Source organism: Pinus tabuliformis, chromosome J, assembly GCF_031772625.1.
Source record: "Pinus tabuliformis cultivar Carrire ecotype Pingquan chromosome J, CPIR1, whole genome shotgun sequence".
NCBI classification, from domain to species: domain Eukaryota; kingdom Viridiplantae; phylum Streptophyta; class Pinopsida; order Pinales; family Pinaceae; genus Pinus; species Pinus tabuliformis.
Window position 1 is genome coordinate 1,043,073,315 of NC_142295.1, and position 16,072 is coordinate 1,043,089,386.

Consider the following 16,072-nt stretch of genomic DNA (forward strand, 5'->3'; position numbering starts at 1 on the left):
CCAATGTATAGCCAGTGTGGAGAAGGATATGTTGCAATGAAAATACATTTAGTGTGAAAATACCTGCGTTGGAAGACTTGCCCATGGAAGAACTCCTTGTGTTGCTAAATTAAATGGCGTGTAAATCAAATCATGTTTACATGGATAAACATGGATAAAAGTAAAGTTTACAGGATTCCAACTAAAAAGGATTGATGCACTTCCTTCAAGGTATGCTTAAAGTGATACTTAATGCACACTTTTTAAAGACATAAGCTTTTGAAAATATATTTTATTACTTTTCATAGAAGTAATAAAATATCTTATATTTCTTGGCGACTTGTAACAGTGCTTTTGGAAAGTCCTATTTCAAACATAAAAGGCTATATTGTTTTTTTGTATTTGGAGTGATAAGGTGAAAGTATTTTGAAATTTGGAGCGATAAGGTGTGACCTATAAATCTTTGGAGTGATAAGGTTGTAACTCATGGTTTGAAAAGTTCCTCTTTATTTATGAAGACAAGTTGCCTCAAGGGGCTGTGAGCTTGGCATTCTCATTGTTGGAGAAATTTCATTCATGATGTTGAGAAGGTGAAGGTTGATGTACTCCCATATTTAAATAAAAAAATATCTTTTTGGTGGTGATTGTGTCCTAGATCCACCCGAAATTGAATAAGGGGATCTTAGGTACACCATGTGTATGTTTGTGACGGCGCATAATTCTTGATAATTTTTCTAATATGGTACACATGTAGCATACAATACATGAATGACTTGCATGCACATAATCAATTCCATTCAAGTTTATGTAATCACACAAACTATAAGAAATCAAGAAGCAACAATACATAATCAAGTTGTCAACAAAATTTCTACATCAACATCCAATCAAGCTATCATCTACATCAACAATTTTTGCAGCAAATCATAAGTTGTAAGTTGGATTGTAATCAAAGTCAAATTCATTTGAATTGTAAGGGTACATTCTCAGTTGGACCAGAAACCGAAGCTTTGAATTGATAGGGAATCAATTAAACCAAGTGAATCCATTGTTTTTTAACTGAGTCATTCAAATCATTATAAGCATTTCTCTTGGGTGCATTTTCGATAGTATTCGACACCCTTCTTTTGATCAATCAAGCGTGTGAGTTCAAGCAAGTGAAAAGTTGACAACATCAAGCGAGCCTAAAACTGATTCAAACAATCAAAGCAAGTGAGCGTGTCATTCAAACAACTACCAAAGCAAGCGTGTCATTCAAACAACCAAGCAAGCGAGTGTGTCAAAATCAAGTGCGAAAGCTCAATGCACGACATCTACAACAAACGAGCCAGTGTGAAGTTGATTGAAGCATTCACAAAGTTTCAGTGAAGTATTCAAGCAAAGCGATCGTCATCAAGAGAGCATGAAATCAAGAGTTCAAGCACCCAAGTTATAAAACTCTAGTAAGTGTTTAAAGCATTGACAATAAGAAACAGTACAAGCGATCCTGAATTGAAAGTGAGCAAGCTAACATGACGACACACATTCAACTATCTGAAATTCCTAACAATTTGATTTTATCATCAACTGGCGACATGTTGAACATTAAAAAAACAACTCTTGTTGATATTCAAGTGCATCTTCAACATGCACATGAAACGATTGAGTTCCTTCAACTAGTGTTGCAACTGCAGAGAAATGAGTTGCAAGAGAAGAATGTTGCTTCCAAGTCTTTGAACAATCCAAAGACAACTCATCATTTGACTTCATTCATCCAAGCAGCTTCAACTGTTGAAGTTTTTCCAGTTCAAATTTCTTCCAAACCCATCATCAAGCCATGGGAATAAATTTAAAGTAATAAAAATCAACGCAGCTTACGATGTGTCAAAGATAACGACAGCTTACATATCCCTGATTATTCAAAGCCCATTAGGTTCGTTAGTGCAGGATTACTTGAACAAATCACCTCAGTAACTTCTCAGCAACTTGCAAACTCACGTCAATGCACACAAACTGAAGTTGCAGACAAATAGAAATGCACACAAACTCAAGTTGCCGACAAACTGAAATTTTGTCATTGTCAAAGCACCGGTCATCTAGAAAATCAATTTTTTGATCTCCATCCTTGTATCCATTGCGGCAAGTCAAATCATATATCAGAGAAATCTTGCAACCAACGACAGTTAGCCAGATTGAAGATAAATTATTCATGGATTGATCCCTAGGAATGGTCATCCACAACCAGAATATTGTCCAAGTTTTGCAATCGGATTCACTCACACATATTGCAGCCAACAGTCAAATGAAGATAGTACTCTCATGCAGTTGAATGGGGGAGTACACCAGTGAAATACTCCTCCACCTACAAGGGGGAGTTCAGATATATTTTGGAGAAGATTGCCTCTCCTTACAACTGACAAAGGGGGGAAAATGTCAATGAAATTGATGAGTGGTTTTTAGACTGAAAGTATCGAAGTAGCCAGTGGGCATCTCCATTAGCCAGTGGGCGATCATCATCAGCAAATACACCAGTGGGCATTCATCAAATTGTGTTAGTGGACACCGGATGTTGTTTTCAAGCGAAGGATAGTTGGATCCTTTTATGGCTTGGCACATGATGGAGTTGTCAAGTGACATTAAGAGATGAATCAGTCATGCAGCTGATTCATGTTCTCTTCAGATTTGAGATTTTCATTATCCAGCTTTGGCAGTTTTTCAAGCAAATGTTTTTTGAAGATCAACTTGAGAACATGGAAGATGGTTCCTTGTTCATTTTGGATTTATCATTGAGGGGGGGGGGGGGGGGGGGAATGTTAGCCTCACTCTCTTAAAAATAAATAATAAATCCAATTATTAAACTAAATAAATAAAATCATGATAATTCCTCAAACTAAGGAGTCTAGTTTGGATGAGAGATTCTCTCCAACTAGCTCTCCTAAATTAGTGTGTAAGTTGAGAAATTGTCTCAACCAAGTGAGTCTAAGATAGACCCACTATATTAATACCACTTACTCATGTATTTAAATGTATTATTAAATTTTTTGAATAATGTGAATTACATGAGCATGAGAGACCACATGGTGGCTCTCTGCCTTTTCTACCAGTTTAATTTTTGTGTGTTAATTTGTTGTGCATATGGTTATATGGATTTGTGATTCTTCTCCAACAAGGGCAAGAACTAGGAACCCTAGGAAAAGGGGGAAGAAATGGGGTAGAAGACCAATGAATGAAGCCATACAGATGGTGTGGGAACTATTAGTAAACTTAGGGAGAGTAGTGCCATTATCAGAGTTCTTTCAATAACCCCCAAAATTTTTGAAATGATTATTATGACATGGAACATAAGAGGCCTCACTAGTAGAGGCAAGTAGAGATACCTCAAAGAGAGATTGAAAAAAGATAAACCTAGTATAATGGTAATACAAGAAATGAAAATCAGTGAAATAAAACTGAAAGAAATTTTGGAAAACATTAAACCCTAGTACTAGGTTATCAGGAAGGATGGAAATGGCAGTGCAGGAGGGTTGGTGATCATTTGGAACCCAGGAGAAATATGGTTTGAGGACAGGGTCAACATACTGAGAATCTTCTCAGGCAGATTTAGAGTCATTGGATCAAAATATTAGGTGCTCCTCACAAGAGTATATGGTCCCCATATCCCGAGAGAAAGAAGGGCTTTCCTCCAGAACTTAGAAAAAATGATCAGTATATACTTGGACGACCTGTGGGTGGTGGTAAGAGACTTCAACATGATTACTTCACTGGAAGAGAAAAAGGGGGGCATGAGAATAAAGGATATAGACATGGAGATATTCGGTGACACCATAATAGAGAAACACCTATTAGACATCCCAAAAGTTAATGGGGTGCACACCTGGAACAACATAAGAGGAGGGAAACACCAAATTTCTTCTATATTAGATAGATTGCTAATATATGAGTAGGTTATTAGCAGAGACATATTCATAGAAGCCTCGAGTCTACCCATAATGTGATCATACCACTTAATTATATGATTGGAAGTGGATCTGAAAGCGAGCCCAAAAATTCAACCTTTTAGGTTGGAATCCTTTTGGATAAGAGACCAAACCCTCATTAAAAAATTGAGTCTTAGTGGACATAGAGCGAGCAACAAGGGAGGAACTGTGTGCATACACTCCAATTAAATCTCAAGGAAATCAAGAAGAAAATAAATAAATGGAACAAAGAAGAATTTGTGCAGATCACGAAGGACCAACAACAGCTTAATCAGAGAATGACAGAGGTGCAACACTAAATCATCCAGGAAGGGAGATCATAAGAACTAGCAACAAAGGAGGGCCAATTAATAATTTACTGTGGAAACAAAAATCGAGGGTGAATTGGTTAAGAGAAGGGTAGCGTAATACCCAGTTTTTCCATAAGGCCAGGGTCCAAAATTTCCAAAACAATATAATATTCTCCCTAAAAGATGAAGAGAGGAACCATAGAGTAGAAGATGAGGAGATGGAGAGGATCCTAGTAAACCACTTCAAAGATCTCCTATTAGAACCAAAAGAAGACAAAACAAAAGAAATTTAAAGAATTTCTCAACATATCCCTCATAGGGTCACGCAAGACCAAAACCTTGCATTGATGATGAGAGCAGCACTAGGTATTTTCATGTGAATCATAAAGAACGAGTTTTTGACATTTCACTTAGAAGAGTAATATAACACTGTAGTATGTTACAAGGAAATGAGACTTAGACGTTTTAGCTGGGAATTAGATAATCTAAAGAATATATGTCTAAAATATTACAGGATCCTTTAACTCTAGTGATGCATCCATTTATTAACACTTATGGGTTTTGGTGCAATGATAATCATGATTCCAACTAGTGGTATCATAATCAAAGTTCTTGAATTCAAAACACATACTCAAGCTAAGGGGAGATTTTTGGGCATTGGATAATCCAAAAACATCCTAGCTCAAGCTAAGGGGCGATTACTTTGCATTGGATAATCCAATGCTCCTCGATGCCTTTAAGATCTGTCAATTTTGGTGATGCTTCCCTTTATTAAAACTTACACATTATGGTGTAAATGCAATCGTGATTCCAATAGATTTCCTATAAAGAATCATATCTAATCCTTCATGATAAGTAAATATCAACACAAATAATGCAATTTTTTGAGTAAGTTAACCCTAATAAAAAATAGACATTTCTCTCCCTAATTATTACACTCAAATCTTGATCATGTGAATTAAGAATTTGAAAAAATGAAAAAAAGTTTTAATATGAAAAGTGGGAAAGAAACAACATATAATTCTTAATTGAAATACAAAGTTCATAACATGTAGGAATATAGATTCTCAAGAAAGAAATCAAAGTTAGACCAAGAAAAAGGGCCCAAAAGCAATGCACCTATATAAAATGCGTTTTTATCATTCAAATTATAAGAATGATTGTATTATTAAAAGTCTAACAAAATATGAAAACAATATGTGAAAACAAGTGCTGCATGCAGCCGGTAGTCCCTGCAGGGGTCTGCTAGAAGGTCTACGTTGCAGATGGCATACCCGCCGAAATTTTTTCGAAATTAATTGCTTTGCATTGGATAATCCAATGCTCCTCGATGCCTTGAAGATCCGTCAATTTTGGTGATTCTTCCCTTTATTAAAACTTAAACACATTATGGTGTAAATGCAATCGTGATTCCAATAGATTCCCTATAAAGAAACTTTAATATTCCATCATATCTAATCCTTCATGATAAGTAAATATCAACACAAATAATGCAATTTTTTGAGTAAGTTAACCATAATAAAAAATAGACATTTCTCTCCCTAATTATTACACTCAAATATTGATCATGTGAATTAAGAATTTGAAAAAATGAAAAAAAGTTTTAATATGAAAAGTGGGAAAGAAACAACATATAGTTCTTAATTGAAATACAAAGTTCATAACATGTAGGAATATAGATTCTCAAGAAAGAAATCAAAGTTAGACCAAGAAAAAGGGCCCAAAAGCAATGCACCTATATAAAATGCGTTTTTATCATTCAAATTATAAGAATGATTGTATTATTAAAAGTCTAACAAAATATGAAAACAATATGTGAAAACAAGTGCTGCATGCAGCCGGTAGTGATCCAGATTTAAACAGGAACGCAACAAATTACAGCGATAACCATATACACAAAGATGCAGCGGAAATAATACTTCATTTCATTAATGGAAAATACTGAAATATGCTTACAACCAGAAATGGAAATAAACCAGCTAGGGCGATGGTAGCCTATTTCTGAGAAGAGATGTGATGGCTACATGCCCCTGAACTGTGTTACAATGAGGCTCGAAGGCCTATTTATTGTTGAGAAACAATGGAAAACCCTTAACATTCCAAAACCTAACCCTAGGAGATTAAACGCCAAACTGTGGGCCTCGTTTGGCGGTAAGTTGGTACATCAACTTCCTGAGGTCGTAACTTTGGCATATGATCTCTGTTTGACACGTACAATAGCTCATTAGAAAGATCTATCCGAGCACTATCATTGTTGGAACGGGAAACATCGGTCCATTCTATGGACTCATGTTGCCCCCGGATTCCCCAAAAAACGTCGTTTAGGGCCTCAAAACGGCTCCGAAAGTTCAGGACCTGAAAAACTGCTAAAAATAGTAAGTTGTGCTACAATTAAGGAAACTGAGAATGCTGAGAAAGACAATAGTGGGGGTCCAGGTGGACTTGGCAGGTGGCCACCATTATCCACCTGGATCATTCCTCCCCCCTTAGGAAGCAATGGTCCCCATTGCGTTGAGCTCCTCCATGGGATGAGGAAACTTCTGCTGAACTTGTTCACTGGTGAGCCACTTGCCCTGCTGAAGGAGTTGGCCTGCTTTGACAACTCGATACAGTTGGATATTCTGTTGGCGAGTGTTCTTGATCTGTGTGTCCATGATCCGATCAGTTGCAGCTTGTTCCATGCAATCTGGATTTAATTTTGTGGGTTTGAGCTATTCTGTAATGTCGGATGTGTCTAGCAATGGTGGAAAGTATGGCCGAAGGCGGTCCACATTGAACACTGGGTGCAGGCCAAGGAATGGGGGAATGCTGAGATCAAATGCATTGTCTCCCATAACCTTAGTAATGGTGTAAGGACCATATCGGAGTGGTCTCAATTTCCGATAGGCTCCAGTAAGGCGTTCCTTTTGCAAATGCAACTAGACTTTGTCTCCCACCTGAAACTTGTGTGGCACCCGATGTTGATCATGTTGCTGCTTGTACTTGGTGTTTGATTTCTCAAGAATGTCATGGGCCTGCTGGTGAATATGTTGGATGCACTCAATGAAGCTGGTGGCCTTATCTGTTTCGGACTGGACATGAGCTGAATTCATGTGAGTAGCTGCAAGTGGCATGGCCACATCAATGGGGCATAGTGGCTGGAATCCCAAACCCACCTGAAAAGGGCTATGGCCAGTGGAGCTGTGAAGGGCTCGGTTGTAGCTGTGCTGAACATAGGGGAGGCTCTCGTCCCATGTGCGTGGATGCTTCGAGTTATACATGCGCAGAATGTGCACAATCATCCTATTGACAACCTCTGTCTGGCCATCAGTTTGAGGATGGAAGGCTGTGGACTTCGTGAGTTTGGTGTCCAGCATTGACCAGAGACTGGACCAAAATGTGCTGCGAAACCGACTGTCCCGATCTGAGATGATAGATTGTGGGATCCCAAAGTGCACCCACACTCGTTCAAAGAAGAGTTTAGCAGTGGCTTCTGCTGTGATATTCTTCTTGCAGGCCACCATAATGGCCATCTTCGAGAACCTGTCGACGACCACAAAAACACAGTCATTTCCATGCTTAGTGGAAGGAAGGCTTGACATGTAATCCATGGAGATGGATTCCCAAGGTCGACTAGGGGTAGGCAACGGGGTATAGAGGCCGTGCTTCTTAATGGCCGGTTTGGCAATGGCACAGGCAGTACATGATCGGATGTACTTCCCAACATCCTGTCGAAGATTCGGCCAATAGAAATAATTTTGCAGTACTGCCACTGTTTTCTCGACCCCGAAATGCCCAGCAGCCTGACTGTAGTGTGCTTCCCAAATCATCTTGGCACGCTCGCTTGAAGGAACACAAAGGTGACCGAGGTGGCATAATAGGGCATCCTGGAGGTGAAAATCTGGAACCTGCCGACCCTCCAAGAGTGTCTGGTATGTGTGGCCGAATTCTGGGTCGCTTTTGTAGAGAAGTGGCCAATCAGAAGTCTCGTGACCACAAGAGTTGAGCACGGTGGTTAGCGCCATGATCGGTGGTCGACTGAGGCAATCTGCAACATTATTGGTGCTGCCCTTTTTATACTTGATATTTAAGTGAAACTGTTGCAAGTATGTAGACCACTTCTGATGGCGATCATTCTGCAATTTCCCTTGGGTCTGTATGAACTGCAGAGGTCGGTGGTCTGTGTGGATGACCGTTTCCTTCCCCAAAATGTAATGCTTCCATTGTCGGTAGGCCTATACAATGGAATACATCTCTTTATCATAAGTGGGGTACTTCCGGACTGTGTCTGAAAGTGTTTCACTGTGATATGCCACTGGATGTCCATGTTGAGTAAGGACTGCCCCAATAGCATAGTCAGAGGCATCTGTCTCGACCTCAAATGGTTGCTGTAAATCTGGTAACGCGAGCACTGGCGCCGTGTAGAGGCGATCCTTCAACTCCCTGAATGCCTTCTGTTGAGATTCAGACCAAAAGAATTTTGCTTTCGCCCCGCCCTTGGTGACTTGACTCTAGGGCCAAGAAATATGAGAAAACCCCAACACAAACCTGCGGTAGAAGTTGGCAAGACCTAGAAAGCTGCGGAGCTCTGTTAGAGTCGTTGGAGAGGGCCAATCCCGAATGACTTGGATCCTGGCTGGATCGACATGCACCCCCTGTTCATCAATGATGTATCCCAGATACTGAACTTGGGTCATGCCAAAAGTGCATTTCTCCAAATTGGCACATAGCTTGTGTTGCCGCAGTGTTTGGAGAACCTGTCGGATGTGGTGGAGGTGCTCTTCCCAACTCTGGCTGAAGATCAGAATGTCATCCAAGTATACTACTACAAAGGAGTTGGTGAATGGCCGCAAGATGTCATCCATTAGCCTCATAAAGGTTGCAGGAGCATTCGTCAATCCGAAAGGCATGACCAACCATTCGAAGAGGCCCTCCTTGGATTTGAAGGCAGTCTTCCACACATTGGAGGGTTCGATTGGTACCTGGTGATATCCCGACTTCAGGTCGATCTTGCTGAAATATTTCGCCCCCTTTAGTTGGTCTAGGAGGTCATCAATCCGCGGGATCGGGTACCTATTACGGACAGTGATCTTGTTCAGCGCCCGATAGTCAATACAGAGTCTCCACGTCCCATCCTTCTTCTATACCAACACGATCGGGCTCCCACAGGGCGATGAACTTGGACGGATGTGACCTTTCTGCAGGAGCTCCTGAATCTGCCTCTTGATTTCATCGTTCTCTAGAACGGAGCGCCGATAAATTGGTCCATTGGGTAGCGGCGCACCTGGGGTCAGATCGATGGAGTGCTTGACTTGACAGTGCAGAGGAACCCCTGCCGAGGAGGTGAAGATGTCCTCGTACTCCTCCACAATCTTGTCCATCTGTAGTTGTCGTGCAGAGGGGCCCCGTTTAGAGGCCGCGACCACTGTCTTCTTCTTTCCTTGAGAGCGTATCATCAGGAAAACCAATTTCCTGGTTTTGGAAAGATCTTACTGCATTGTTTTGCAGTAATCAAAGAGAGGGCGGCAGGTGGTGCTACCTCTGGTATCCTGAACAACTTATTTCCCAATGTAATAATAACAGCACGGGGCCTTGATTCATACACAGCATGTCGCTTCCACAAGTATGGTTGTCCTAGTAATACATCACAAACTTCAAGGGGAGCAATGTCACACAATACCTCATCCGTGAAGGGCTTGATGTTGTATGGAAGGCGACACTGCTGGCTCACGTGAAGATCTCGTCCTTGGTGAAGCCACCCAATGGTGTATGGTTGTGGATGTGCTGTGGTCGGTAAGCCCAACCGCTTCACGACCTCTGCCGAAATGAGGTTCTTTTGACTCCCGCTATCAACAATGAACTATATCGGGGAGCCCTTTACCCACATCTCGGAGTGGAAGAGACGCTCCTCCTCCTCTGGATCTTCGGGTTAATTTTTCTGGATCTTTGAGGTAGCAACAGTGGCGCTGGGGTCCGCATCAATGATCTGCTTCCCTTTTTCATACCCCTTATCGGGTTCTGACTCAGAGTCGGAACATGCATCTGATTCTGAAACCTTTAGCTCAGCCAACAGTGACTGCTTGGCCCGACACTCACTTGTGTTGTGAGTGGAGCTCTTACGGAACTCACACCATTTTCCAGTGTCCTTTCTCGGCTTCGCGGCATTGTTCTTTGCTTGCAGCTTCGGCTGGTTGTCTTGGGCTGTCTCGCCTTGGCTTTGTCCTTTGTTCTGTGGTTTAGGGGAACCTTTCCCCTGCTTTGGATTCGCAGATCCAAAGTCTCGCTTCTTTTGTTTAAACTTCTGCTCGACCTTGACGGCATACCGGTATGCTGCGCCGAGCGAGGGGATGTTTAGGAATTGTATTTCTTCCTGGATGTACTTGTGCAGGCAGCCACGGTATTTGAGTATCAAATGTTGCTCTGAATCCTTGATACCCAACTTTGTGCGAAGGGTATGGAAAAGATTGGTGAACTCCGACACGTCTTGGTCCCTTCCCTGCCGCAGCGTGGTCCACTTTATGTATTCATCCTCATAGCTCCCGACAGGGTAGTACTGCTCCTTGATGGCATCCCGGAACGAATCCCAGGTGGGTGCGGCTGAAAATAGTGAGCCAGTACTTTCATCCTTCTGCTCGCAGTAGGTTTCCCACCAGTCCTTGACGTGGGGGGCTGCTTTGAGGAGGGCAAAAACAATCTTTTCCTGACTCGAAAATTCATGAACAGAAAAATAACCCTCTAGCAGATTTAACCATTTATCTATGGCATATGCGTCTATCTGACCCTCGAATATGGGGATTTCAAAATTAACTTGTACCTTAAAGGGTGTGGCGTTTCCAGAGTAGCTACTGGAAGCCGGCGTGTTGCTTCTGGGTAGCCGCTGAAGGATCTGGGTAAAGCTGTCCATCATCGCGTTCCATTGTCGCTCGAGGGCTTCTTCGAGCAAGATTTTGATGGGATCTCCTGCCCCCTCGTCTTTCTTCTCGTCCGCCATGGGAGGTCGTCGGGATTTGCGAGGCTGGTCGTGCAAAGGTTCAACTAGTTCAAGCCCTAACACCTTATATCCCGACCTTGTTGGGGACATGCAAAGAAAAATAGAGAAAAAGCAGACCGCTCTGATACCACTGATCCGGATTTAAACAGGAACGCAACAAATTACAGGGATAACCATATACACAAAGATGCAGTGGAAATAATACTTCATTTCATTAATGGAAAATACTGAAATATGCTTACAACCAGAAATAGAAATAAACCAGCTAGGGCGATGGTAGCTTATCTCTGAGAAGAGATGTGATGGCTACATGCCCCTGAAATGTGTTACAATGAGGCTCAAAGGCCTATTTATTGTTGAGAAACAATGGAAAACCCTTAACAATCCAAAACCTAACCCTAGGAGATGAAACGCCAAACTGTGGGCCCCGTTTGGGGGTAAGTTGGTATATCAACTTCCTGGGGTCGTAACTTTGGCATATGATCTCCGTTTGACGCGTACAATAGCTCATTAGAAAGATCTATCTGAGCACTATCATGTTGCCCCCGGATTCCCCAAAAAACATCGTTTAGTGCCTCAAAATGGCTCCGGAAGTTCAGGACCCGAAAAACTATTAAAAATAGTAAGTTGTGCTACAATTAAGGAAACTGAGAATGTTGAGAAAGACAATGGTGGGGGTCCAGGTGGACTTGGCAGGTGGCCACCAATATCCACCTGGATCAGGTAGTCCCTGCGGGGGTCTGCTAGAAGGTCTATGTTGCAGATGGCATACCCGCCGAAATTTTTTCGAAATTATTTTTAAATGATTTGTATTACTCATAGTACAATACTGAAATCGTAAGAGTAATTTTTTATTTTGTAATAAAAAGATGTCGGTCGAAATTGTTTTCAAATTATTTTTGCAGATTTGTTTTTAAACGAATTGTATTGTTCAGAGTACAATGCTCAAATCGTAAGGGACATAATTTTTTTTTATTTTTTAATAAATATATGTCTTGTCTATTGTTGGCAAAGCAGTGGTGGTATAACCATGAATGGGAAAACATTGATTTCTTTTGAAATTTAGAAATCAGTAAACACCCAAATCCAATATAGTTATTGAATTAATTGTTCATTTTGAAATACAATACACGATATAAGACATTGAACTTTGTTGGTCATTATGAAATACATGATGTAATTACTGAATTAATTGTTCATTCTCAAATACATGATATAAGAAACTGAAGTTGTTATTCATAATTCTTTCATTCTGAAAGACATGATATAAGACGTTGAACTTGTTATTTATAACTCGTTCATTCTGAAATACATGATATAATATGTTGAACTTGATGTTCACAATGAAAGACATAAAAATAGATGGTTTTTTATGGAGTTGGAGAGCATATTGAATTTTAATGGAGTGGCAGAAGCGATCATATATACCGCAGAGTTTTCCCCAGTGAGTATGAGAATTTCCTTTGTACCCGACGTAAGCAATGGCAGCCGCTGCAGAGGTCCCCGCCGATACCAGCGCCATTATCACCTGCACACAATTATGAAATTCAATTCGAGATTTGAACAACATTTATAATGCAGCTTTCACACCTTCATAGCAAAGAAGAAGAAAAAGGCATTACCAAATCGGTGACAGAGAGAAGAAAGGCTGACAGTGTAGAGGAGGAAAATTTACCGGTTACGGAGAAGATGAATGAAAACAGTGTGTACCCACGAGAAATTGCCTTCGCCACTACAAAGAACCTGCAAAACAACATATCATAGGGAAGATCTCAACTTGTAAGAATCAAATAATCCCTTTCGAGAGTGAAGTGTTGCGGTGACCCCGCCTTATCCACTGAATTAGAAATCGAAGCACATTGCGACCTACGGGCAGCACTAGTGAGACCCAACACAAGGGAAGGCAACCCGATTGGACTCTTATATTCGTCACTGACTTAACCCTTCGCCCTTTAGCTTCAACCGTAGCTATCATACCCGAATTATTCTTGTTTTTCCAATGATGTCTTTCTAGCCACAGAAAGTATCAAAGCACGAAATACCTCCCCAATAATACCTACTGCAGCTAAGGCACCCAACATTGTTGCAGCTCTAGGGACAGCTCCCTCGTTACTTAACTTCGCATATTTAAAATTATATCACTAAACAAAATTCATTTCATATATTAATTAAGTCATCTTATATATTAATTAAACTAAGCTTTAATAGTTATTTAATAAAACATTAAATCCATATACAAGAATTTTAATCATCCACTCAAATGGAAATGGAGTATTTTCGATTTTTGTATGACAATGTCTATTTATCAAATTTTGCTAAATTCTCCAGTTACTTAAATTTTTAATAGAAAAATCTTGTTACTACAAACTTGAATTAACAATTTGACTATATTATCGTCTTTGGTCTTTTTTACTCCTCATTTGTTACACTGAGCTCAGCTCACAACTCTAGTGGCTTAGTAAAGTCCAAAATATGCATGTAGAAGTTAAAGCATGCCATGAACACTATATAAGTAAAACGTAGTAACTATAACTTAATAATTATTTTTCGTAAATTTGTAGCCATCGTTCACTCCAGGTATACACTTTGGACCTCCACCATACTTAAGTGTGGCCTCATCGATTATCCTATAACATATTTTTAGTGAACTTTTGGATTATGGTACCTCATGCCTAACTTTTTTTATTTAATGACATCTGTAAAGAAACGTAAATTTTTTAAAGGTTAATCAGTTTGAGGCATAAACATGCTAAATTCAATATAATAGGTTTATGGTATTTCTCGAGAGACGCATTGATTAACAAAGTTTTCTCTTTCTTTCAATAGTGATGCGTTTATATTTGAAATGGAATCAATGTTTTTATTGATTCATTATGACTTATAGTTTGATTGGTATAAAGTTTTTTAGTAACAGATTGATAATAAAATATATGAGATTTAAATTCGAATTTATATTTCATGCTTTGTTAAATATCTAAAGAAAATGTTTGATTAAATAATCAATATTTTGTTAGATTTTGATTATTCTTTATTTTAATTTACTTATATTTAAAATAAGTATCTAGCGATAACTACTATATAGCCTTTATTGACTTTATGAATGTATATCAATCAAAATAATTAGTTATAAATATGTATATATTTTTAATAAACACTTAAAAATTAACTTAAAAAATTAAAATCCCTCTCATCATAAAAACAAAAATAATTATAAATGCAATCTTCCAATAAATTATATCTTGCCTGTCCTAAAATTATGAATAATTATAAATACATTTTTTCAATAAACAATATCTCTCCAAATCTAAAAAATAGTTGGGCTACTTTTTTTCAATGAAGAATAGTGCATAATGAGAATTTAAAAAATAATATCAAGTCAAATGACAAATGATTTTTGGTGCGCAATGACTATTGGTCAAGTAATTACTATGCGGTTTAAAAATATAAATATTGAAGAATCATATCGAATGATAAGCTTTGACTTTTAAATAACTTTACAACTATATGGACGGAGATTCAATGGCCGATATTATGTGTTTGGACGCTGTTCACGGCTATGCTGAGATTACGGAGGATTTCTATGGGTCTCTGTGGGACAATGATATTTGGCAGTTGAATGAACATTCAGTTATTCAAAATGATTTTGAATCGCCACAGAAAGAGGAAGTTGGATTGGTAGTCAGTGAAGCCGAGTTTCATGACGTCTGGAAGGATATTATATCAATCCAACGTCTGGGAGAGAATATGAAAGAATTGTAATAGGTTGAAAGAAAAAAAAAACTAAAAAACATTGCATCGTTTTGTAAGTTCAAAATAGCTTTTCCTGCTTTTGCAAGTGAAAATAATACTCAAATTCGAGAATCCTGTTTTATTCCCGAATACTTTCTCCCATGTTATATGTGAAGCCGTGTGTAGCATGTCACTCAAAACTGTATGTGGAAAGGCTAAGGCCTATTCGGATTTTTGTAAGTGTTTTTTAAAGATTTTTAGGTCTAATTTCTTTAAAATTTGGTAAGAATTTATTGTCATCACAAGTTTGATGGGTTACTCTTGCACTATCGAAGTGTTCTAGGGGTTTTCATGGGTTACTCTTGCACTATCCAAGTGTTCTAGAGGTTTTTCAAGATGGTGAATCTATGTATATAGTCAAAACCAGGTTAAATAACCCAAATCAAAATTTCACCTCAAATTTTTCCACAAAATAACACTAAAAACAGTTACCTTTTCCTCGCTCTAATTGGTTTGTATTTATTTCTACTTTTTAACCAAAATGTTTATGAATAGAATATTTAGCTGCTCTCAAATACTTTTTTATTTTCTATAATAATTATATGTATTAATGAATATGTTTTTTTGATTTTAGAATATTCTTGGTTTTTTTTAAATATTTTCAAAATCTACAATATAATTGAAACTTTCATTTCAAATGAACCAGTTTTAAATTTTTTTCAAATGAGCCAACTCTATTATTTTAATATAATTTTAATAATAAAAATTTTCATATAAAGAGATTTGGTAGTTTATAGATTTAACATAAATTCATTACTAATTTTAATATATGTATAATATGATTTTATTACTGAATTGGAATCTAATACATGACTCTTTACGATATGAATATAAATTCATTATTAATTTTAATACATGTATAATATGATTTTATTACTGAATTGGAATCTAATACATGACTCTTTACGATATGAATATTACAATAGCGTAAAAACATTTCTTTTATTTTTAAAAGTACAAAGCAATAATGAGTTATAATAGATTGATATGTGAAATTAGTTGTGACCATTATAACATCAAAATGTTTTCTATATATTTAGGCCGATAGGCTTTTTCTATGTATCAACTTTTCGTCAACACTTTTACTC

General features: G+C 38.5%; 1 protein-coding gene across 1 annotated transcript; it reads right to left on the reverse strand.

Moving 5' to 3' along the window:
* Positions 1-12,493: 12,493 nt before the first annotated feature.
* On the reverse strand, positions 12,494-13,170 carry LOC149230478 (CASP-like protein 1U1). Its single transcript, XM_089381329.1, has 4 exons — positions 13,025-13,170; positions 12,818-12,938; positions 12,624-12,723; positions 12,494-12,498 (listed from the first exon to the last, which is right to left on the reverse strand). Exons 1-4 carry the CDS (start codon positions 13,168-13,170, stop codon positions 12,494-12,496), a joined length of 372 nt encoding a protein of 123 aa, XP_089237455.1.
* Between the last annotated feature and the right edge of the window lie 2,902 nt (positions 13,171-16,072).